Here is a 25,209-nt window from a genome sequence, read left to right on the forward strand (position 1 = left end):
TTCAGAAAGTCACAAAGTTTAGTTTAATTCAACATTTATCAGTGATGTTATCATAAGGCATCAATGTACGTTTAAAAGGAATTTCCACCAGGGTTACATACATTCTCTCCAGGTGGGGGGGGGGGAGGATTGCAATAAAACAGAGGCCCAAGGCAGCCCAGGTTGCAAGGTGGGTGGCGGCAAGACTCTGCCAGGCTGGAACTGCTGTCAAAGGGGGGGGGTGCATGCCAAGAGTGGCCAATTGTTTGCAATGTTTCAGGTGAGTGTGTGGAAAGGGAGGGAAACCCCCACCATATCCCCCACTAATTTTAACTAAATTTAATCTCTGTTGCGAGGGAGAGACGAGCTTGCTGTGACTTCAAGGTACCACAAATTAGGTGAAGCATCTTTCTGATGCCTGTAGTTCGTTATTGCTTTATCAAGCTTTGAGGCGAAACACTGATGCTGCCTGGAAATCAATTTAAAATCGAAGAATGGGTGAGGAGAACAGATATGTAAACAGCAAGCACCTACTATTTTTGTATGTTCAGAGTGCTGCCTGAGATGCCTCGCTCCTGCCTGCAATATGTGTCGAACGTGGCCTCTCTTTTTCCAGAACGGGAGACATTAACCAATGTTCTTGTTGAAATGCGGTGGCCACGAGCGCAGGCAAAACCCATGGCTGCTCCACACTACTTTGTGCAACAGACAGGGAAATGAGGAGGGGAATTGTGTGTGTCCAAAAACGGCAGAGGAATCACGACTGCAGGTCCCAAGGAAGAGTGCACCACGTGTTCGCCAAGTGCACGGGGACAAGACATCTACGGCAGGGGGGGAGGAAAACTCTTCGGGCTGAGAAAAGCAGTGACGTTTCAGCAAAGGGAGGGCCAGATACACGAAGTCACACACCCTTATCAGACAAAAACACACACGCTGAACATAGAGCAGCCTCCCCCCCCCCCACCTGCAATTTGCATTACCAAAACACCCCAACCCAGTTCATTTCACAGATACTTTTTTGGTGATGCAAACTGTAGGTGCTGGGAGCCTGATACAGATCGGAGCCATGGTGTGGGAGGTCAAGGGCTTTTATCCCCCTTGGTTACGCTCCCCATCTGCACCAAGTCCCAGTGCCTGCAGTTTGCTGCTTTCTCCCTCCCTCCTGCAGCCAGCACAGAACTCAAGTAGGAGGAGGGCCAAAGAGGAGACGTTCAGGGAGCCTGATGGGAAGCCTCTGAGGTTTGCATCCATCCAGCCCATGAATCAAAGGGTTCCCCATCTGTTCTTTACAGGATCACAGCAGCAAGCACCAGCATATTCTCGCCTACCATAAAGCGTTAAGCAGCCCTTCGGGCACACTCAACTCTCAAAAAGGCAAACAGAGTTAATTTAAAAACACACACACATTCCTATACTGCCTCCACCCCTGGAAGATATGGCAATTCCCAGCACCCTGTTTGGTTTTCGTTGGAAGCCTCTTTGTAGACCTATTTGTTCAATCCTCAGCTCTCTGCTTCTTGCAGAAAAAGGCGCTCAGAGAGAGATATTAAAAACACAGCCACTCCCACAGCAGGAAAACGTGACGCTGCACCATTTTGTCCACTTCCAGCCATCTTCTGAAAGATGCACCAATGCCTCTACATACGGTTGCCCTTCCATTCACTTTTGACAGACGGCAGTTCGGCTGGCTGGTCAGAAGGGCATTGCATAGTCAGTCTCTGTTTCTCTCTGCCTAATGGCCAGGAAGGAAAGGCTTTGCTGGTGGGCAGCATAGCTCTGATCTCAAGAGACGGCTTTGGAAGAAGCTGGCTTTCATATTCAACGGTTGCTTTCTCATCCAGAGAGAGAGAGAGAGAGACTTAAAAATGTCCTTAGCCAAGACACAGGCTGAACAGGACACAAAGCATATCATTCTGCACTCAAAACCTAGCCTGTTTGTCCATTCCTATGACCATTGGGAAGCACCAACAGACCAGAGAGACAATCCGACAGAATCTTCACTTCTTCTGGCCTCCTTTAAAATGAGCAGAATTTGCACACTTAACAAATGTGGAAAGTTACCGGAGGATTGTGCCTGAGTTTGCCATTGCATCCCATTTGTTAATTTGCAAGATGAGTTGGGGATGCGAGTCATCCTTACCTGCTGTTTTCAGAGCTGCGTTCCAGACACTAATGAAGGATTTGCAGCGTAGTTTTAGGAAAACAGGCCCCTGGCCCCACTGCAGTTAGCTGAGTGGGTTTGGGTGTCAAACGTCCCGCAACGGAGAAAATCAGAAGTGAAATGAGGGAGGATTTCAAATCCACCCCCTGTCTCCTAGCCTTTAACGCTTGACCAGCTTGATGAAACCAAGGCATTGCTTGAAGGCATTGTTCTAAACCCGCCACCTCCTGAGTAACACAGTAAAAGAGCACAAAAACGGAACAGACTCCCCCATCACTCCTTTTCTGTTCTTTGCAGAACGCTGCCAAACCTTCAAATCTCCATGATCCTGATAGTGTTCCCCACTCCCTTTACTTCCTTGTCAGTGCACAGCCAGTGGCGACTTTGCCTCTCTGAAGGCCTGGAGGACACAGACCCTCCCAAGTGCCCGCGAGAGAATTCTTCCCGTTTGCAGTGGGGGAACAAAAGTCACCCTGGAATCCACATTCATGATGCATCAAGTCCCGTAACAGTTCCAGCTTGCAGCTAGAAGGGGAGACATCCCTGATATCTGGCTGTGCCAACGAATCGGGCACCGGAAGGCACATTTGTGTGTGTAATGGGGGCGGGGGTGGGTGGGAGCGACGACAAGAGATCCAATCTCCCCCCCCCCCCAAGCTGTGGCACAGAGGGTCAGGAGGCAGCACTTGGTTCACGTTGCCCCTCGCCTGGCTGCTCCTCCACTTTCAAACGCCCAGCATGAGCTGGGGAGCTAAGCAGACACATTTACGTCCCTGAGAGAAATGGCACTGTGTGCAGCTTCTGGGGGCTTGTCCTCTACCACAGCACCCAGAGGGTCTGCCATAACAGCTGCCGCATCCATGGCAAGGAGCGGGTTCAGGCCCTGCGTCAAGATCTGCTGAATGGTCTTCCGCAAGTTGGGGTGCAACTGGTTCTGGGTCTGGTAGAAAATGTCCAAGGCAAACGACTTCAGGGTGCCGGTGCAGAGGTCCTCGTACAATGGAATCGTGTACATCCGCGACATCTGCAATACAAATGGGACTCAGTGACTGCACAAAAATAAATACGCATTCTGGTTTAGAGCTAACAAGGAAAACTGATAGATCGGTGGTACTGCATAAGCCAGCCAAAAGACTGGCCTATTTATTATTATTATTTTTTATTATTATTGAAATTTGTATACCACCCTTCATCCAAAGATCACAGGGCAGTTCACAACATAAAAATACAAAATGGAACACATAATACATAATGAAACAAAAACAAACCAATAACCCTCTCCCACAAAAACATTTTTATTATTGTGCAAACACATTATTCTTGTATCCTAGTAAAAGGGAAAGTACTAGAGAGCACAGCAGCAGGTATGTTCTATGCAAATGAGACTATTTTATTATTTTGCTAGTTATGCTGTTTCAAATGTGCCTTTTATATTTGACTTCACAGTTTTCTTTTGAAATGTTTAGTTTTGTTAACTTTGCTCTGCTAAAGATGCATTCTGCAGTCGACCTCCTCTGCAGTGTTTTTTAAAAAAATGTTTAGGATAATATTTTAAGTTTCCTGTGAATTGTGTTTGAATGTTAATTGTATTTAACTGTATACTGTATATTCAACTTTCTTCAGTAATGTTTTAATCTGAATTGTTTTATTTGCTGTTTTAATGTAGGTTGTAAACTGCTTTGAGATTTCCCCCCTTAAAAATATAAAGCAGTATAGAAATGAAATTAATAATAATAATAATAATAATAATGGAGATTCAAAAGTGAAGATATAAATATATTGGCTTCTTAAAATCTACTGAAACACCATGAGTTGCATCCAAGATACACTCAGACGCACTGAACTCTAAACAAAATAAAAAAAATCCTTCCATGCATGCACACAAAAGCTCATACCAATAACAAACTTAGTTGGTCTCTAAGGTGCTACTGGAAGGAATTTTTTTATTTTGTTTCGACTATGGCAGACCAACACGGCTACCTACCTGTAACTGAACTTTAAGTTAGCAACATCCATTAATTTCATTGAGTCCTCCTTCTTGTTACACCCTCATCTCTTATCCCTCCTCTTCCTCCTGGGCGATGCTTCTTCGCACCTTTCCCACCCACATCCAAGCTTTTCCTCCACCACTTGATTCCCTCCTCCGTGTAAAGCACCTCCTACGGATCAGGAAGTCTTGGTTTGGCTCCCAACCTTAAACTCGGCAGGCGGCCTTTGGCGAGCCACCCTCTCTCAGCATCAGTCCTCTGTCTGCGCTACAGGAAACATAATATTGACCTGCCTAACCTCATCCAGCCCACCAGTGAGTTCAGCCACCAGTTTCCACGTGCCGACAAACTGCACCACACACCTGATCCACACACTCGGTCAATCAGCAGGAGTTCCAGGGTTGTTTCATGCCCAAATCTCATGCCCCTGAGAGACGCAGGGTGTTTTTAATCTGGAAGTTAGTACCTGGTTTTCCAAGAAGCGCCGGACTTTGTGAAGATCTGGATGGTAGTCGTTGCGGACAATGATCTGTAGCCAGCGGATGCGAATCTCTGCGTTCATGCCATCCAACTGAGCCGAGTAGCACTCAGAGAGCTTTGATATCACCTCTGAAGAGCACATAGGGAAACGTTCAGAAATGGAACCAGGAGGCCTGGCAATTCTCCAACCCAGAAGGGCTTCAGATCCTTGAGAAGGCTGAATTTGCAAACCTAACCCAACCCAACCACACCTTAATGCGAAAAATGCCCCTAGATTTTGGTCTGCATCTGGTTTGCTCTGAAGTTTGTATGAGCGAAGGCAGCTAACATTCACTGCCATTCACAACATGGCCGCTTCAGCTCATATGGTGAGATGCTCTGAACAACACTAAGGAGGAAATGAAACTCACAGGGACATAGGAAGCTGCGGTGGATCGTGCAGGTCCACTGCTCCATCTAACTCAATACTGTCTGCACTGGCTGGCAGTGGTTCTCGAGGCACAGAGACCTTTCTCAGCTCTACCTGGAGATGCCAAAACCAGACCTGGAATTTTTTTGCATGCAAAACATGGGCTACCCTTCCAAATTGCAGTCCTACCCCCAAACTGGCTACAGGCATGCTGATCCCCTGGGTGAGAGTAACAGTTAGACCGGATCTTTGTAATTTATAAAAAGACATGCTTTTGCCATCTCTAGAGAATCCATAGCTGTGAAACACTGGCCAATTTGTTTCTCCAAATGGATGTGGCGAGATGCAGTGTCTTGCAACCATCTCTTTTGCTTAGGAGTTTGCAGTGTTTCCTTACTGGCTAATAAGCCACCTGGCTGTCAGAGTCTATTACTGATAACTCTGGAAGACCTGAATATTTATTATCTGGTTATTGAATTTCTATACCACTTAATATATTAAAAGTATCTCTAAGTGGTGTACAAAGGGCTTAAACAACAACAGACGACTTAAATATTACAAAAATAAAGTTACATATTAGAAAGCTACATTAATACAAAGTTTTGTGTGTGTGTGTGTGTGTGTGTGTGTGTGTGTGTGGAGAGAGAGAGAGAGAGAGAGAGAGAGAGAGAGAGAGATCAATTCATTTTCCTTCTGACACACCCACCTCCTCAGCCTCCGGGTTCTCACCCAGGGCCCAGACAAACACTCAGCAAGCCCACAAAAGTCTCACAACAAGAAGAGTTCCTGAAAACAGCAAACATCACCCTCGTCTCCCATTCTTTATCGGAAGGCACAAGGCATGTGATACCTCCTCAGGCTGCCCACAGCTGTGTCCCATTCAGCTGTACTCACCACACCCAGTTTCAGGTACAGCAGGTTTGTCGCGTTTCCCAGGGGATCCTGTCCTCTCCTCCTCCAGCTCCATACTACTGGCTGGTCACTCATGCTCCCGTTTTACACTTAGGTCTGTCTCCCGTACAAACCTTTTACTCGCGACCTTCCAATTTTTCTGTCTGAGCTACGTAGAGACTCAGATGCTCACCTGCCAGCTCAACGAAACTCACCTTCAGGCAACGGGGACCCGTCCAGCAGCCTGTCAAGGAAGAGCACGGTCTGGAACGTCCGCCATTCTGCGATATCAACGCTGCCAGCAGCAGCCACAGCATCCAGAGGCTCTGTAGTCCAGAGGCTGAAGAGCGTCTCCACGGGGCAGGTCAGACTGGATCCCTGAGATAAGTCTGGCTCAATTAAAGGAGGACCCGTCGCATTGAGCCAGCGTTCAAACTCTAGTCCTGCAACAGACACACAAACTGGAATCAGACAGGGAGCGGCCTGCACTTCTTTTCAGTCAGGTTTCTGTGAGCACTTGCAGCTATGTTATACTGGATCAGGCTGATAGCAGAACACTATCTGTACTGGTTGGCAGTGGTCCTTCAGCATCTCAGGCACAAATATTTCTTCAGTCCTGTCCCTGGGGATGTTTTTCGCTCGTGATACCAGTGTACCGTTCAGCAAAGAATGGTACTCACTAGAAAAGCTGTGGACTCTCCTTCATTGGAGGTTTTTAAGCCAAGGTTGGATGGCCATCTGTCTTAGACCCCTTAGTTGAGATTCTTGCATTGCAGGGGGTTGGACTAGATGTTCCTTGGGGTACCTTCCAACTCTACTGAAGGAATGATTGCCAGACGTGGAGCACACTTCCACCCGCAGAGAAGCCACAGGCTGTCTGACCACGTAACCTTTGGGTGTGGAGCACACTTTCACCCACAGACAAAGCCACAGCTGTCTGAACATCATGCCCTCTATCTAACCTTTGATCTCTTAGTGGTCTGCCGTGCCCTGTCTGTGAACTTTGTCTGCTTAGTCATACACTGTGCAAGGGGGAAATGACGCGGTGGAAACAGGTGCCAAAATAACTTTGTACCACCCCACGATCTCAGGATTGGAAGATGTGTAAAGGTCACAGTCCAAAATGTATCTGACTGGTTTTGCATATTGTGCTAATAAAAGGAGCCTCCCCAGAGCTGGCCGGCTGCTTGTCTTAGAGCATGCTTGCCAGCGTGCTTCTGCACAGCTCACCTGCAATACCAACTCCCACCTCATGCCTTCACTTCACTCTACGATTCTGTGATTCTATGAAACTGGGACCTTCAGAATGCAAGACATGTGCTCCACAACAAAGCAAAGCAACCAGAGCCAGGGCTTTTTCGGCTGTGGCTCCAATCTGGTGGAACGCTCTGTCACAAGAGACCAGGGCCCTGCGGGACTTGAAATCTTTCTGCAGGGCCTGCAAGACAGAGCTGTTCCACCAGGCCTTTGGCCAAGGCACAGCCTGACCCCCTCCTTTGATAATCCTCTTAGAACTCTAGCCCAATGGTTCCATTAATTTGATTTTGAATTGATTTTAGAATGAATTGAGTTTAGAATGCTGTGTTACTTTTATTGTTGTTAGCTGCTCTTGCCCGGCTTCGACTGGGGAGGGCGGGATATAAATAATAATAATTATTATTATTATTATTATTATTATTACAGACGACAAGTTCTTCCTGATGTTCTTGTAACTTGAAGCCATTGGTTCAAGTCCTACCCTCTGGAACAACATTAAGCAAGCGTGCTGCATCTTCCATATGGCAGCCCTTCAGATATTTGAAGATGGCTATCACATATCCTCCCAGTCTCCTCTTTTCCAGGCTAAACATCCCCAGCTCCTTCAACCGTTCTTAATCAGGCTTGGTTTCCAGACCCTTGGTTTCTCCCATTCCAGCCTCTTTACCACCTGACTGCCAAAGAGGCCCACACAAAGCACCACGACTGTGGAGCCGTCCCCTCTCTCTGTCCCTGTCTGAATGGCACAACAGCTGCTGCACTGCACACCCACGGAATGAAGTTGATGCTAGCGCAGAAGCTCCCAGAGTCATTTATTCTCACCGCGCTTCAACGAAAGCAGAAGCAGCCAATGTGTTCTTCTCTACCTGTTCTGCTCTCAATGCATTGTTCTTTCAGTTCTGGAAAGAAAGCCAGGAAGGAATCCAAGAGATCTTGGGCCACAACGCTAGTGAACTTGTACTTCTCGATGTAGGCCTGGAAGAGAGCCGGGAGAATGGGTCAAGGAGTTGGCAAGTTTCAGGGGAAAGAGAAAGACAGTTAAGTAGCAAAATCATATAAATAACGGGGAAGGAAGGGCAATAACGGAGAAGGCGAAGGGGGATGGAACAAGCATGCAGAGGAAAAAGTGAGATGCAACAGGTAAGGAAAGTCTATTTCCCACAGGAGACTGCATAGGGGAGAGAGACAGAGAGAGAGAGAGAGAGAGAGAGAGAGAGAGAGAGAGAGAGAGGAAGGAAGGAAGGAAGGAAGGAAGGAAGGAAGGAAGGAAGGAAGGAAGGAAGGAAGGAAGGAAGGAAGGACTTATGTAAACCCACATTACCACTAACACCCCAAATCATGAAACTCCTTCCTCCTAAAGATTCACTAAGGGACATTCATCTGTCACAAGAACTTCCTTTAAATTATTTGGCACTACAATCCTTTAGGAAGGCCAGGCTGAATGTAGAAATAAAATATATAATGCTCCAGAAAGTTGTTGGTATATTGGAGAGCAGGGATGCAACTGGCTTGCAAGACAGGCAGCATCTCTTGGCGTACGTGAACACAAGACTCAGGCTAACGGCAGAACGAGCCTGAAGCCAGGCCTGAGAAAACCAGTGGAGATTTATCTAGCATACATTGCCATATCAGCTGCTTAGATCAGATTAGAACAGTATGCCCCGCTTTTCTATTAAAATATCACTCAGAGCAGCTTACAGTGAAAAACAAAAATACAATATAAGGAAACTAAAATGAAAAAATCAACGTATTAATATTAAGAACAACAGTAATATATATCCCCGTTCCTGCTCCTCTTGCTGCATCCAGCCCAGCAGTTTCTGGAGCTCTGACTCAGGACCTCTTAAGCATTGCCTCACTTTCCAGGCATCAACTCTTCCCCTGAAGACCACCAGCACCAGCCTCTATTTTCTAACTGCTGCTTACTTGATTTCTTCCTTAACACTTGTGGGGATGGGGGGACAAGTAGTGAAAGCGAGGTCTCTGGCAACGTGTAGGCCACATTCTCAAGATGGGTGTTTGCCATGAAACCCCTTCTGTCTTGTCTTCCTTCTCCACTACCTCCCAACTCATTGCTTTGACCGGTCTTGAAAGACCTACACGGGCTCCCAGTACGTTTCCGAGCACAATTCAAAGTGTTGGTGCTGACCTTTAAAGCCCTAAACGGCCTCAGCCCAGTATACCTGAAGGAGCGTCTCCACCCCCATCGTTCTGCCCAGACACTGAGGTCCAGTGCTGAGGGCCTTCTGGTGGTTCCCTTCTGCGAGAAGCCAAGTTACAGGGCACCAGGAAAAGGGCCTTCTCAGTAGTGGCACCCACCCTGTGGAATGCCCTCCTATCAGATGTCAAAGAGAAAAACAACTACCAGACTTTTAGAAGACATCTGAAGGCAGCCCTGTTTAGGGAAGCTTTTAATGTTTAATAGACTATTGTATTTTAATATTCTGTTGGAAGCCGCCCAGAGCGGCTGGGGTAACCCAGCCAGATGGGCAGGGTATAAATTAATTATTATTATTATTATTATTATTATTATTATTATTATTATTATTATTGACTGAGTTGTTTTAACTGGGACCCTTTGCTGATCTATTTCACTGAGCGGTCTCCTGCAGAGGTATCCTCATCTAACAAACAGCTATTTTCAAGCCCTTGATTAAAGCATGCCAACTGCCTCTCCTCCTCCTTTTCTAAATTTGACTTCCCTCTCTTTCTCCTGGGTGTCTCAAAGGGAAATGCATACAGGCAAGAGTCTCACATACATGCACATGGACACACCCCGCCTCTGAAACCCAAGTTACTAACTCGAAGGAAGGCATCAAAGCGTGCTGGGTCTCCACAGAGCTGAGACAGGTAGTAAACAAAGCAGTAACCTTTCTCGTACGTGAAGAGGTTCATCAGATTGCTAGGATTCACACCTGTAAGAGCGAGGGATGGGGGATAGGCAAGGGGAGGGGAGGGAAGGAGAGAGAGAGAGAGAGAAAACACAGTAATATCTTGGTAAAGCTGCAAGCAAAAATGCCATCAGAAGCTTCCTTGGTCCACAGCTTTTCCCCCTCCTCCTTAGATTACGGCTTTTAATGACTTATTTATACAACATCATCAGTGTCTATGGTGCTCCATAAAGTTTCAGAAGCAAAACATGAAACAGGCCCCTGCAACCCCACATGCCAAGAGTTTGCAATCTAGAGCAGGAAATGGAGAAGGCAAGAGAGAGAGAGGGATGAATCTGTGGTCACAGCCACACTTCTTCAACCAGGCATTTGGTTGATTAGGATTCTATGGCTTTTAAAATCTGTTTGTGGGGGGGTATTGGCTTATTTTTGTTTTATTATGTATTTTATATTCTCATTTTCTGTTTTTCTGCTGTGAACCACCCTGGGATCTTGGAAAGGAAAGGAGAGGAGAGGAGAGGAGAGGAGAGGAGAGGAGAGGAGATCAGGAAGACCAACATTTTAATAAGGAATGGGGGAAATTTATAATTTATCTTAAAAACCATTGTAAACAGCTAAAATTGTTAGTAGGATTGGAATAACACTTGTAGTTTAATGGTGAATTTTGGACACAATGGAGAGGTAAAAGATTTGGATTGTTCTAAAAGATGCAAGAGGAAATGATTAACAATAGGACCCACAAAGGGGAGGAGGGAAATCCAGGAGATTCTTTGGAATCTTGTTTCTATGTCATATGTTGGATATGTGACTGTAAAATTTTAATCTGAAAACCCCCCACAAATAAATAAATTTATAAAAAGGGAAGGGAAGGAAAATAAAAATAAAATAGCACCCTTGCACCACTTTCATAGTTTCCTCTAAAGGATCTTGGGTACTGCAGTTTGTTAAGGGTCTCCTAAGAATTCTCATCACTCTTTACAAACTACAGTTTCCTGGGTCACTTGGGAGAAGCCACAGATGTGAAAGTGGCGTAAGAGTGTTTCCTGGAGGAAGCACACGAAGAAGGGCCTCAGATGGTGATCACAGGGTCCGGGATGGTTCATATGGGGAGAGGCGATCCTTGAGGTATTACCATCAAGTTATCTAGCAGTTAGGCCTTAGTAATCTCCTGAGGTTCTTACAGTGCAATCCTACAGAGTGCAATCCTACAGTGCAATCCTACAGTGGGGCTTAGGCTTACTGTCAGGCAGTAAGCACAATTCCAAGTGTTGGTGTTGACTTTTAAGGCCCTAAACTGCCTTGACCCAGCATACCTGAAGGAGCGTCTCCACCCCCATCGTTCTGCCTGGACGCTGAGGTCCAGTGCCGAGGGCCTTCTGGCAGTTCCCTCACTGCGAGAAGCAAAGCTACAGGGAACCAGGCAGAGGGCCTTCTCAGTAGTGGCACCTGCCCTGTGGAACGCCCTCCCATCAGATGTCAAAGAGATAAACAACTACCGTATTTTTCGCTCTATAAGACACACTTTTTCCCTGCTAAAAAGTAAGAGGAAATGTGTGTGCATCTTATGGCGTGAATATAGGCTGCACAGCTATCCCAAAAATCAGAACAGCAAGAGGGATTGCTGCTCAGCGATCCCACATGTTGTTCTAGCTTCTGGCTTAACCGCGCAAAGCCTCTTCAGGGCAGGGGGAGTCTTCATCCCGCTGCCCTGAAGAGGCTTCGTGCAGCTATCCCAGAAGCCAGAACAGTGAGAGGGATCGCTGCGCAGCGATCCCTCTTGCTGTTCTGGCTTCTGGGATTCAGAATTTTTTCCCCTTGTTTTCCTCCTCCAAAAACTAGGTGCGTCTTATGGTCTGATGTGTCTTATGGAGCGAAAAATACGGTACCTGACATTTAGTAAAGGTAAAGGTACCCCTGCCCATACGGGCCAGTTGTGACCGACTCTAGGGTTGTGCACTCATCTCACTTAAGAGGCCGTGAGCCGGCGCCGTCCGAAGACACTTCCGGGTCACGTGGCCAGCGTGACGAAGCTGCACTGATGAGCCAGCACCAGTGCCGCACACGGAAACGCCGTTTACCTTCCCGCTATAGAGCGGTACCTATTTATCTACTTGCACTTAGGGGTGCTTTCGAACTGCTAGGTGGGCAGGAGCTGGGACCGAACAACGGGAGCTCACCGTGCCGCGGGGATTCGAACCGCCGATTTACGATCAGCAAGTCCTAGGCACTGAGGTTTTACCCATAGCGCCACCCGCGTCCTGACATTTAGAAGACATCTGAAGGCAGCCCTGTTCAGGGAAGTTTTTAACATGTGACATTTTGATGTATTTTTAATCCTTGTTGGAAGCCGCCCAGAGTGGCTGGGGAAACCCAGCCAGATGGGCTGCGTACAAATAATAAATTATTATTATTAGTAGTAGTAGTAAGGATTGCAGCCTTAAAGACCCTTCTGTAGTCAAAGAATGTAAAGAAGCAGGGAGATGAGGGAAAGAAGGGAACCCGGCAATGCAGGGGCGTGTTGTGGGACTGAAATCCAAAATAACCACCTCCATACTTTATCGCGAAAGCTTGTTGCCTGCCCCTAATTTAGAGCAGCATTTTGATAACAACTTCCACTGTGCTGTGATATTTCATGCTTGGCCTCTCTCTGCCACACTGAATTTGCTTTGTGGAACTGACCCAGGATGCAGCCACCTATTTCAGGCTTCAAGGGGTGGAGGGGCGGGATGAGATGACAGCCGTGATAGCAGAAGCTCATGCATAACAGGAAGCCAGAGATGGTCAGGGTGAGCCGGCCTGTTTTATAAAAGCCGAGACCCAGCCGGCTAATCTCAACGCAGGACATACCTGGCTCCAGCTTCACCTGAAGCTTGCTAACAGGGTTGTCCTCCCCAAGGAGCTTCATCTGCCTGTGGAGGGCATCAAGGCGGAAGGCAGTCTCCAGGCACGTAAAGGCAGCACCTGCACACGAAAACAAAATGTGTTGGTGCCTGAAGCCTGCAGCCCAAAATCTGGCTGTGCATTTCAAATATACATGTGGACTTCAGCTTCCCTTCCCGTTGCAGCTCCTAGCCACCTCTTTTCTCTGATCATTCTCTCTCCCAGTCCCTCCGGCCCTCTCACACACCTCCTGTGGCCTTCTGCTTTTGCCTTCCCTCCTCTGGACCGCTCCCAGTTCCAAACCCCATTTCCTAACCTCCCCATGACCCTCCCTATTAGGCCTGCTCTCTTCATGGGACCTCACCATTCTGACCCAGTCCTTGCTACCATCTGAACAGCTCACCCACTGGCAGACTGTCCCCACCCTTCTGTGACATCATGGAAGGCCACCCAAACACTACAAGAAGCTACACTGCCAAATTGCAAAACCCCTCCATCTTGGCATTATAATTAACATTCAGGGAAAGTAACTAGTTCATTCAGCCTTACAACCATTTTGCAGAGAAGGGGTGGGCACACTTCAGGTTTGTGGCATCTGCTTCCTCTGTTTTTCACTAAAACCCCAAGGGAACCCAACTGGAGCCAACTGCAAAATAGTGGGTAGGATATAGACTTGGAATCGGTGCACACGCTTAGCCCAGGAATTTATATCCGGAACCTCAACTGAGCTCATAGTCCTTCCACACAAAAATCCGCTCCTGGTTTCCCCCCAAAGCTTTCTTTAGTTCAGCAGCTTAATTTAGAGAATTCTGATCTACTGCAGATTGTCCAGACATCTACCAGTTGATTGCAATCAATCTTCTGCCCACAACTGCTGTGAAGTAGGTCACTGCTTCAGGAACTGGTGAAATGAAGGCCAAGAGCAAGCAGCTAATCTGAGATAAATGACCAAGTTGAAATCCTGGGCTTCCCAAGAAACGCCCAGTATTCAGCAGAGGAGATGGCACAGGATCTCAAGGAAGCAGGTGATGGAATGGTGTAAACTTTAGGGCGGTCACCCTAAAGGCAATTTTAAATCACGTTATGTGACAGCTGCTACCACATGTTGAGCTGTTCAAGTGCATCACATAAACTGGGACATTTTCTGCATGGAATTGGAAACCTTTTTGTGTATCAGTTAACCAAGAATCAAGCTGCAACCCACAATTCATCGACTCCAGAGTAGTCTCATTAAAATTCAGTTGTTTCCGTTTCAATCTCTCCTCTGATTTCCTATCTTATTTGTCTTCAGAGGTCAAGGTTGGGTATGATTAAAAGACTGTGAGAGCAGGATTCTTGGTTCGGTACATATAAATAGATGGAGGGGGGATTTTGCTTGATGCTACTGTTACATGTGTGCTGATGTACCATTTGATTAAACAGAAAGAAAAAAGGTTAACAGCAATTGTGAGATGATACAGGATTGCAAGACTCTGCAACCTGACTACCCTTCTAGAATTAACGTACCGAGACAAAATACTGAAGCAACTTTTTTTTAAAGCTAGTTCCGGACTAGTTAAGCTTCTCTCTTCTTGCCCTTGGGATACTGCTTAAACAGCCCTCGTGTTAACTGTAAGGTTGTAATTGCACTTCACCAGATCTTAACCTATTATAGTATTTTTAAGAATGGATTCCAAATGTCACTGAATTTGTCCATGACAAGTCTGCGTTTATGTGCAAGTTGTTCATACGTTGTGTGAGTCTTCAATCCAATCGTAGAAGGGAATTAGGGCTACTCTTGCGTCGGGATCTAAAACCCACTTCAAATAATGGTTTCAGATCTTGATTAAATAATGATGGCTTTCGCCAAAGGACTGACAAACTGCTTTATGGACGTCGGGAGACGAAGGGGAAATTTGCTCCCGGGAGGGGAGGAGCCGTGGGGAGGTATCTTGAGCCTGGCTTCCAATTTGTTGAGAATGGTTATTTGGGAAGTATCAGGAGCTCCAAAAGATCTAGAGCGTCAGGATTGCAGCTCCCTGATGCTTGGTTAGAAACTGTAGATGCTATAAGAATGGCAGCTCTTGAGGGCCCCTGCTAACGGCACCCAGGTTGCTGAAACAAGCTCTTCTTTTCAAACTATGTAAACAAGGTCACGGAAGTGCCACCTACCCTGCCGCTTACCATAGGTCTCAGTGGTGATCCGGCGCTGAGCGTAAGTGGCCAGCCCCTCGCTCAGCCACATCTCTTCCCACGTGGCATTGGTGACGGCGTTGCCAAACCAGCTGTGGGCCACTTCGTGGATGACATCGATGATGAGGAATTCGTCGCTCTCCAGGATGGAAGAGATTATGAAGGTGAGGCAGGGGTTCTCCATGGCGACAATGGGGAAAGAGGGAGGAAGGAAAACGATGTCGTACCTGGAAGGGGCAAGGAGGGGGCGGGGAGGACGCAGGTCACTCTCAAGACCTTGGAGCCATAATTCTCACAATTGTGAGGAAATGCATAGAGGAGTCCTCCTTCCCAGCAGTGGAGGACTTTGGGCTCTCAATTTCAGCAGCGCCCTGTGAGAGCCTCTCGAGCTCTGTTCTAAAGCATTGTTTTGGTGCCCCAGTGCGACCTCACCAATCACGCCACCCTAAAACTGCCTCTTCCCAGTCTCTCCCAGCCCATTTGTGCACTCTGGGTGCAGTGGGAGGAAAATTGCCATTTAAGTGGTAGGGTTGGCTGTATGTTACACATCCACCACTTCTCAAAGGAGCTGAGAGCGGCAAAACTGAGATTTTCCCATGTTATGGGGGTAGATTAAGACAGGGACTGGCTTTGTGCAGGGACTCAAGCCCTGTAACACACTGCACAAAATCAGTTCTGGAGTTCCTTTATAACGGCACACAATCCAATGGACTAGCCCCTTATTTATCACAGTCTTTCTACTTGCAGTAGGAGATTGAAAGAAGAATGCAGCCCTCCACAGCTACGGCAATGCCTCCCCTCCCACATTCACCTGCCACAATTTAAGAAGGATGCTGACAAGCTGGAACGTGTGCAAAGGAGGGCAACCCAGATGATCAAGGGTCTGGAAACCAAGCCTGATGAGCAACAGTTGAGGGAATTGGGTATGTTTAGCCTGGTAAGGGGGAGACTGGGAGGAGATAGGATAGCCATCTTCAAATATCTGAAGGGCTGTCACATGGAAGATGGAGAAAACTTGTTTTCTGCTGCTCTGGATGGTAGGACCCGAACCAATGGATTCAAGTTACAAGTAAGGAGATTCCAATTAAACATTAGGAAGAAATTTCTGGCAGTAAGAGCTTTTCAACAGTGGAATGGACTCCTTCAGAAAGTGGTGAGCTCTCCTCCTTTGGAGATTTTAAAGCAGAGATTGGATGGCCGTCTGTCATGGCTGCTTTCATTGAGATTCCTGCATTGCAGGGGGTTGGACTAGATGACCCTCAGGACCCCTTCCACCTCTATAATTTTATTCTATGATTCTATGACTCCATGAAGAGCCTTGAACAATTGTTGTATTCTTGATTGAGGGAGGCTCATTATAGCCGTTTGAAAAACCACCATTTAAAAGTCTAACATTTCACCCATTAGCTCTGGATTCTGATCCTTTTGCACTCTGTGTCAGAATGAGCCAGACTTTATATTATTCCAAGTTTTCTGTGCAAGGAAACAGCGTGCTCACAATTTGCCAAAGCACCCTTAACTTCAGAATAAAACCCTTCCGGATGAGGCACCCATTGGATGCCTGATACCATTCTTGGTACCCAAGAGGTGCGGGTGGCAGGGTCGAAAAGAGGCCCTTGGAACTCCTGAATCACTGCCTCTACAGACACCTTCAATTTTATTCCAAAAGTGTGAATGCACCACACCTACCTTCCCCATATATAGGGCCCATAGAGGCTCTCTGCAGCGCTGAGCCAGCGCTCAACCCGACCCGAGAGTTTGCTGATAGCTGTTGACAGCAGGCATGGTTCCGCCCACACTTTGCTCCTGTAACAAAGACAGCAACAGTCAACTCACTGACTTCATGCTGGTTCCACCATTCATATCATTCACTAGTGATTTTGGATCCCTGTTACAAAAACTAAAATAGACATTTGCAGACAATTTCAAGGTCTAAGTCAGGAGTTGTCAACCTGGTCCCTACCACCCAGTAGTGGGCATTTCAGGATTCTAGGTGGGTGGTAGGGGGGTTCTACGGCACAAGCTGAATCCTCCTTCCATCGATCACTGGTGGGCGGTAAGGAAATTTAACCACCAAGAAATATGCATTAGTGGGCAGTAGGATAAAAAGGTTGACTACCCCTGGTCTAAGTAAAGTTCCTGACTGATGATTAGGCAAAAGCCACAAATATTTTCCTGGATATGGAGATGCCACACTGTGTGGCAGGTGTCTTGTGGCACAACCAGTCAGCAGTGTTCAAGCTGCACAGGACTGATCTACAAGTGTGCAGTGTCCCATGTCACCAGGAACAGCTTTTCCTGATCCATCCGGCTTGATGACTTCCAAGCACAAGCCTTGCATTTACGCATTAGCCTGGTTGCCGCAGGTGAGCAAGGATTCCGTGCAGGCGAGCAAGCGGGCTGGTGGAGGAGGCATAGACTGCTCCATCCTTCCTTGATCAGTCCACTTGGTTTCTGTGACAGAAACCATGAGAAGGAAAGTCTATTCCTCCACCACCAGCATGGAAATGCAACAGGCCAGAGGAAGGCACCTGGATCACTCTATCCCTTCTCCACCACTCTGCTCAGTAGAAAGCAGTTTTCTACTCTTCCACCACCAGCACGAAAATGCAGGCTAGTAAAAGAACAATGAAAACATACAGGCTAATGAACTTTGTGGGCGCATTTGAAAGGCTGCTAAAGCAGCTCCTCACAACGAGCACAGCTCAGGCAGACAAAAGTAGCTTACCTAGGACCAATGTCTGCAGGTACAAGGTCCCCTGCCACCAGTGCCACAAGGTAAGCAGGAATTGGGTATTCCATGTAGAACTGATAGGTGCCCTCTTCTTCCTCATAGGTGCTTTGGGTAGCACTCATCAACACTTGCATACCTGCAGGAGCCTGGGAAACAAGCAACGGGCTGTCAGGATGCTCTATGGGCCAAGGAGACTAATAGCTGGTTTCACAACACTCAGTTGCCTAGTCTGCACATCCCAGCAAGCTAAACTGTGGCTTACCAGGACTGTGTGCAAACATGCGGAGTCCTGGAGAGAAGCAAGCAGCCACTTTGCTCTTCCCTGGTCCTTTTTGTTTTTCTTGTGCTGCGCTGAGCTAAGCCAAGGTTTGACTTGGCATGACATCCAAGCACAAGGAGGGCTGTAACTCAGGGGAAGAGCATCTGCTTTGCCTGCACAAGATCCCAGGTTCAATCCTTGGTGGCTCCAGGTAAGGCTGGGAAGGCTCCCTGTTTAAACCCTGGAGAGTCGCTGCCAGCCTGTGTTGACAATACTGAGTAGATAAACAAGGCAGCTTCCCTAGTTCCTATGGGGTGACGCTCGCTCCTCTCTAACCACAAACTGTAGCAAAGGTTTTTTTCTTGCCTAGTGCTTGCAGTTGGTAAGGAGACAGTTTAACTACAAGTCTGGGTTTGGACAACAGGCTAAGCCAAACCTGGGGTTAGTTCAGCCCAGTGCAGGAGCAAAACCAAAAAAGGAGTGGGGAGCGGCTGTGAGTTCTTCTCTGGGAACTCACATCTTCACCGCTGTTTGGTGACATGCAAACCAGGCAAATGTGCACGAAAAAAAATAGAAATTGCCCATGCAATCCAAATTCCTAAGATAAACAGAACTCTATATAAACTGTGAAAAATGAGCAGATTTCCATAATTTATCCAAGTCTGCATAACTTTTTGTTGCTCTGCTAGTCACTGGTAGGTCAAAAGAGCAGTAAAGGGCACTAAAGCCCCAGCTCCTACCATTGGGAAATCCTTCCTGCCAACCCCCTGGCATCTGAGATAACAACAACAACAAGAGATTAGACAGCCGGACAGCTTTTTCTAGGAAGGATATTCAAGAGGTGTGAGCAGTTATCAATTGAAGCAAGATGTCTCTGCCCTAGCCTGGGGTGAGAAGAAGGGGAGATTGTGATCCACTAATATACCAACTAGCCAGTTTCTCATGGACCAGTATTGTCAGCCTTTCAAAAAGGATGCTGAATCAGACTTCAATTTGAATGTCAGGCAGCTACATTTGTGAGCCAGCGTTAATAGTCAAAAGCATTTAACGCAAATTAGTTATGCCTTAAGAGAGCCTCAGTGTGTACTCTTGCTTTTTAAAATTTAAAGCACACCCGTGGAACGCAGGGGTTCTAGTAATACACAAAACAAAAAAGCAATCCCGCACATGTCTGAAGTCAGCTCAGCCTAATCCTCCAACCACTTGAGTGAACAAGAAGAAGAAGAAGAAGAGTTTGGATTTGATATCCCGCCTTTCACTCCCTTTAAGGAGTCTCAAAGCGGCTAACATTCTCCTTTCCCTTCCTCCCCCACAACAAACACTCTGTGAGGTGAGTGGGGCTGAGAGACTTCAAAGAAGTGTGACTGGCCCAAGGTCACCCAGCAGCTGCATGTGGAGGAGCGGAGACGCGAACCTGGTTCCCCAGATTACGAGACTACTGCTCTTAACCACTACAACACACTGGCTCTCAGGAGACACAGATCAAAGTCTCTTGTGCTGCTTGAAATGGATCAAGAGGTATAAAAGACAGTGGCTCATGGACGCCCAATGTTTATTACAGAGTCCAACTCCTGAAGAAAAAGAACCAGAGTTCTTTGGGAAGAGGGGGATGCTTAGAACCTGACTGCCTACCTGCACATGGCCTTCTGGCAACAGACCCAGCAGATAAAGGAAAAGTTGTTAGCCAAACACCCATCCCAAATGTATTAATATGGTATAAGGGAAAGCACCAAACTTTTTCCCCAAGCAGGTCTGTTCAGACAGATCCCAACATTCACAGAGCACAGCAACCTGAACGACTGTTTCTCCTCCCTAAGGAAACGGTGGTTTGTTACAGGCTTCCTCCTACCTTGACGATGGCGGAGTAAGTACATTTCACGGCTGGCGTGTCAAAACAGGGGAAGAAGGAGCGGTTGCACACGGAATGGCCTTGCGTGAAGACAAATGGCTTGGCGTTGCCGTAGGTCAGCTCGGGATCCAGCCACCAGATCTAATGGAAGCAACAAGAAGGAATGTGTGAGAAATGACAGTAATAAAAGCAACGGCCCTAAGGGAGCAAAGAGTATTTTTTAAAAGAGTGAGACGAGTTTCATTTTATTAAACTGCACACATCACCCATGAGGGAAGAGGAGAGGGAGGCAGACAAGCTGGCAAATACCCTACCCTGTGCCTGTCCATGAGGAAGCCAGACTGTGTCCTTTTCCACTACCAACATTGGCACAACCGTAGTGGAGGACCAACCAAATGCCCTGTTTGAAAGTGAACCAGGAGAGGCAGGCAAAGACACCACCGCAGTTTATCCATGTTGAAAGCTGTCTAATTGTTAATAGTTAATTACTTAGCCAGTCCATACCACTACTACTTAACACACCAGAAGGAATGGCTCCTCCCAGACGTACCTCACCACCACTTCAGATCACCAATTCTTTGCTCTAGGAAACTCAACTGCCTTGAGGAAACATACCAAATGCCATCTCTGCATGCTTTTTGCCAGCAAGCTCAAGCATCAATTTTTGTTCAAGAAAGGTGTTTAAAATAACGCTGACAGATGCCCAAGCTGGTGTCATTTCCACATTGCTGCTGCTAGTTTTGAAGTACTGTTCTGTTTGTAACAGGTATTTTGTTTTAAATGTTTGATTCATGACTTTAGGCATTCTATCAAAAAGTGACAGTAAGCTTTATACATAAAAATGTATATTCAGAGGGCATCAAGAAGTCAAAGGCTGGCTGGTTTCTTCCGAACAGGCTTGTTTGTCCCACACTTTCCCATCATGCGTGCTTGAAGGTTTCCCGTTTTATCTTCTCCCTGGTGCCATACATCTGCTCTGATTTCACAAACCAGAATAATAGCACGTCTCTCTATGCTTGATTTATAGCAAAGAAATAACTTCTCTGTGTAATTGCAGGCAAATTTTCCCATGTGATTGTTCTTCTCAGCAACCCTGGCTCACCTGACCTTACCATAACTGGAATCCTCCGCACTGGACTAACCTCCACTGGCGGCATCACAATGTGTACAAGTGCCATTAGAAACAGAATTAAAATGCAATGCCAAAAACAGCAGCAGGACTTACATATATGCCTAATTTCTACATACACAGCAAGCCTTGTGCACTGTGAATCCAAATGACCTTTAGCCATGTGGTAACTTAACCTTTGCTTCTGCCGTCCAGATGTTTGAACTATTATTTATTATTTTTATTTATTAAATGTGTATACTGCCCCACACCCATAGATCTCAGAGTGGTTCAACTATAACTCCCAGCAGCACAAGAACATAGGAAAAGCTCTCTCATACTAAGAATGGAAGCCTTTTTTGGACTATCTCGGAAATATTATAGTTTGATGAACTCGCAAGCAGGATCTGAAATGTGAGCAACAGAAGGAATTAGATAATATAGTATTGATATATTGGTATAAGAAGGTACTGTGCAGCAAGCGGGGGACTGAAACACAATGGAAAATGGGGCGGGAAGTTGAGAAAAGTTAAAATTATTATGTATTGAAGTATATATGTCCAACTTTTGAAAATTCAACAAAAAATATCACAAAGGAAGCTACCTCATAGTGAACCAGGCCACTGGTCCACCTTGCTCAGTACTGCCCACACTGACTGGCAGCAGCCAAAAAGGGTTTCAAGCAGGGGATGTTCCAGGCCATACCTGGAGATGCCAGCGACTGAACCTGAGAACTTCAGCATGCAAAGCAGACAGCTAGGCTGGCTGGAGGTGCTGAGAATTGTAGTTCCAAACCAGGTTGGTAACTTTCCCCAGTGTGCATGCAGTCAGCTGGCAGCCTGGTCATCTGTCCTACCCTGCCAAGTGGTGAAGAGAATCTGACTATATTCCTGCCATTAATCAGAAACCCAGAGGAACAGTTAAAGAGTTTCCTCACTTATCCAGACACCACAGATTAGCAGAGGGAAAGTACTGAAAAGGCTGCTGCTACCCCTCAGCTTCCAGCACCAAGCCTGTTGGCAGCCACATCATGGACTTGGCATCAAAGGAATTATGCATGGTCAAAAACACACTACATTTTACATTCTTTTTCTGATTCAATGATTAATCTTTCGGTTGGAAGAAATAATCCAGGAGTCGTCCCAAACTAGGTTGCCCAGGCTCCAGACACAGACACCCCCATATTAGATCAACCCTCTCTCTCTCTTGGCCCTCAATCATAGCTGCATGTTGGGCCAGCTGTGACATCGGCAGCCAGCTGACCAATCCCTTCTCTTCGCCCTCTCCCTATTTTTTAAAATTCCAAGTTCTAAACACAATGGAGAGATTCAAGCATGCCGTTCATTTAGCGGGCATCTAGCTAGTTTCAAATCGTTTCGATCCCAAGGCTACAAGCCGATTTTTTATATATATTTGGACTTTTACAGTAAAGACAGTTCAAGCCTTTCTACAAATCTGTGCTTCATGCCGAACAGCACAAGGAGAAATGAAACGCTCATAAAATGTGTGCCTTGTTCACTTGGAAAGAGGGAGGAGTGCAGAGAAACAGAAGGAAATTAATCCAGAGCTGTGTCAACATTTCGAACGAAATGGCACAGAGGTCTCCAGCTGTCTTGACCACGGGCAGCCTTCCAAGAGGCAGCACAGAGAAAAGGCCTTTCCACTGCCCTCTTTTTAGAACCTGGTGGACAAGCATGGCTTGTTCCATTGTCATGAAAAGCACACAACAGTAAAGATAAGAAGTTCAATTGTCCGATTATCACAAAGAGAGAGAAAAAGATTTACGAGAAAAATACCAACCATTTATGGTTAGCTGCTCTCCTATAAGTGGGTTAAAGCCCTATTTTCTCGACCTCACCTATCAAACAGGGTGAAGAGGGAATGGAAACGCCCTGAGGATTTGAAATAAGGATGGGGAAATCTAAGTAAATACTATATTGTCCAGCAGTTGATTTCAAACAGATGGGAAGGAGCAAATAAATTCCAGCACAAAAAAGGATGATGGCCAAAGGCAACAGACTCTCCCAGGGAGGGGAGGGAACTGCCTCAAGAGTTAGCCTCAGCATTGTATAAGACCCAGTGCTTTGTTGTGGTGCACGATGCTATGGAGAGTGCTGGCCCTGTGCAACTAATCACCAAAGTATGTAAAAATAAAAAAGGGAATTATAGCTCTGCAACCCTCAAAGAGCCTTAGGCCACCCTACATCCACATGATCAGGAGACTGTTCCCTTTGAGACACTCTAGAACTGTGTCCAGCCCATGTTTTGTTTGCCACATTGCTCTCATGGCAGTATATGCAGAAATTAATAAGGAACTGGGAGTGCACACCCCAAATTAAGCTTTGGGGCATCATATACCACACACCCACCTCCAGAAGAGTGGTATCTATGAGACACCAGAACATTGTGTCCACCTGGTGTCATTTCTGAGCAATTCACCGAAAAGTAAACTAGATCTACATCGAGAACTGCCTGATATATGTGGAAATGAGTAAGAAACTGGGATTGTGCACCCTACAAAACCAAGAGACTACCACTTTCGGACTGCCCTAGCCTTATTTCCAACTCAACTCTTTCTTTTTGCAAAAGACACTGTTGGCCATGCTGCCCCATGCAAATCTTTGCAAATAAATATACAAATAAGGAACTGAGCTGCACAGCCCACAATAGGCTTGGGGCCACCACAAATCATACTCACCCAACCAGAAGACTGTCACCTTCAGGGTGCCCTAGCACTGCACCCAACCCAGCAGTCAAGAGCATTGGATCCACACTAATAATTGCGAATGCATGCAGAAATGATCCAGGAACTGGGGTTGCACATCTGGCACTAAGCTTTGGGGGTTGAATTAGAGGACCCTAGAGGACCCTTCCAACTCTATAATTCTATGATATCAAGAAGACCATTTCATTTTGGTGGAAGGGACTGCCAAGTGTGCTTCTCTTAGCTCCTTCTTTTTCGTTTTTATTGGCTATTATTTACATAGGAGCTGCCTGCCTGATCGTCTCTTGTAGCAGATACAACGTTAGGGTGACTCAAAGGCAATAGTCTCTTGCTTGCAGAAGTGCATAACCCCAGCTCCATATTTTCATATACGTTGGCCATTATTGGTGTGGGCACAGCCCAGCACGTGTGATGGTGTCTTGCACCAAAATGAAGCATTGATGTGGCGATTCAAAAGCAAGTCTCCTGGTTGTGACAGTGTGTGGTTTTGTGTGGCCCACATCTGTTGGGTGCACGCCCCCAGCTCTTTATCCATTTCCCCTTATATACTGATAATAAATGGAATGGAGGAAATACACTTCTCAGTATCCTGAGCCAAATCAAAGCACTGGGTGGCTGCAGTGCTAGGAGTGTCTCATAGAAGATACTCCCCTGGAGCTGCGGGTATAAGACTTATTATGGTAGCCCAAAGCTTTGTTTGGAATGCACAGCTCCAACGCCTTATTTGAAAGTAGGATTACCATGTGTTAAAAAGCACTGCACAAAATCAATGGCTTGATAGAGAAGAATTCTTGAGGGTCTTGAGGATCTAAAAGGGGAAAGTCACAGAAATATACAGCATCCCCCAAAGCTTATTTTGGGGTGCAGTGGAATGTAAGTCAATTGCTTACTGAAACTGCTCATCTAGCGTCCTTGCAAATTGTCTTGGGGAACTGGCAACTAGTCACCAACTCCAGTCCTGTTTGCAGTCCAGCTTTTCTAAAGAATCCTTTAAATTCTGGTTTCATGAGTGTGCTGAAAATTCTGTGCAGGGAGATCTCTAAACCCCCCTCACAGCATATCCAGGATTCTCTGGGGAGAGGGAATGACTCTTATTCCAAATCTCAGTCTCCTTGACTTAACTGGCACATAGCTGTTTTCTTGACAGAAGCCTTGTGATGGTACCATCCATGAGTGTCCTTGACAGCTGTTCCCCAATTCTGACCCTACCTTCTAGAAAGAATGTGGCAAGAATCAAAATCTGAACATCTTCTGGAAGTGATATAATATCCTATATAATAGAGAGGATAGAGAAATAGGGAGCGGAGGCAACATTTTAAAAAAATGTTATTCCATGAAGATGTTTTGTTATGCATGCAAGTTATTATCAGACACCTGTTAAGTCTTTGGGGTGGGGGGAGTTGAGTTCATTACAAATGCCAAGTTC

At 46.4% G+C, this 25,209-nt stretch overlaps 1 protein-coding gene across 3 annotated transcripts in view; it reads right to left on the reverse strand.

Annotated features, from left to right (window-relative positions):
- The window catches only part of RNPEPL1 (arginyl aminopeptidase like 1), a 27,743-nt gene continuing 2,534 nt past the window's right edge, over positions 1–25,209 (reverse strand). The window contains exons 2-11 of one of the 3 annotated variants that reach the window (XM_077929647.1): positions 19,951–20,091; positions 17,837–17,988; positions 16,798–16,914; positions 15,088–15,335; positions 12,904–13,017; positions 9,968–10,080; positions 8,032–8,140; positions 6,124–6,351; positions 4,595–4,737; positions 1–3,164 (exon numbers count right to left, since the gene is read on the reverse strand). In XM_077929647.1, coding sequence (XP_077785773.1) covers positions 2,892–3,164; positions 4,595–4,737; positions 6,124–6,351; positions 8,032–8,140; positions 9,968–10,080; positions 12,904–13,017; positions 15,088–15,335; positions 16,798–16,914; positions 17,837–17,988; positions 19,951–20,091 — 1,638 coding nt within the window. In that variant the 3' untranslated portion in view covers positions 1–2,891. The remainder of the gene's footprint in view (positions 3,165–4,594; positions 4,738–6,123; positions 6,352–8,031; positions 8,141–9,967; positions 10,081–12,903; positions 13,018–15,087; positions 15,336–16,797; positions 16,915–17,836; positions 17,989–19,950; positions 20,092–25,209) is intronic. The other 2 variants (XM_077929648.1, XM_077929649.1) reach the window with 2 other exon arrangements.

The sequence above is a fragment of the Podarcis muralis genome, chromosome 6 (assembly GCF_964188315.1).
Source record: "Podarcis muralis chromosome 6, rPodMur119.hap1.1, whole genome shotgun sequence".
Taxonomy (NCBI): Eukaryota; Metazoa; Chordata; class Lepidosauria; order Squamata; family Lacertidae; genus Podarcis; species Podarcis muralis.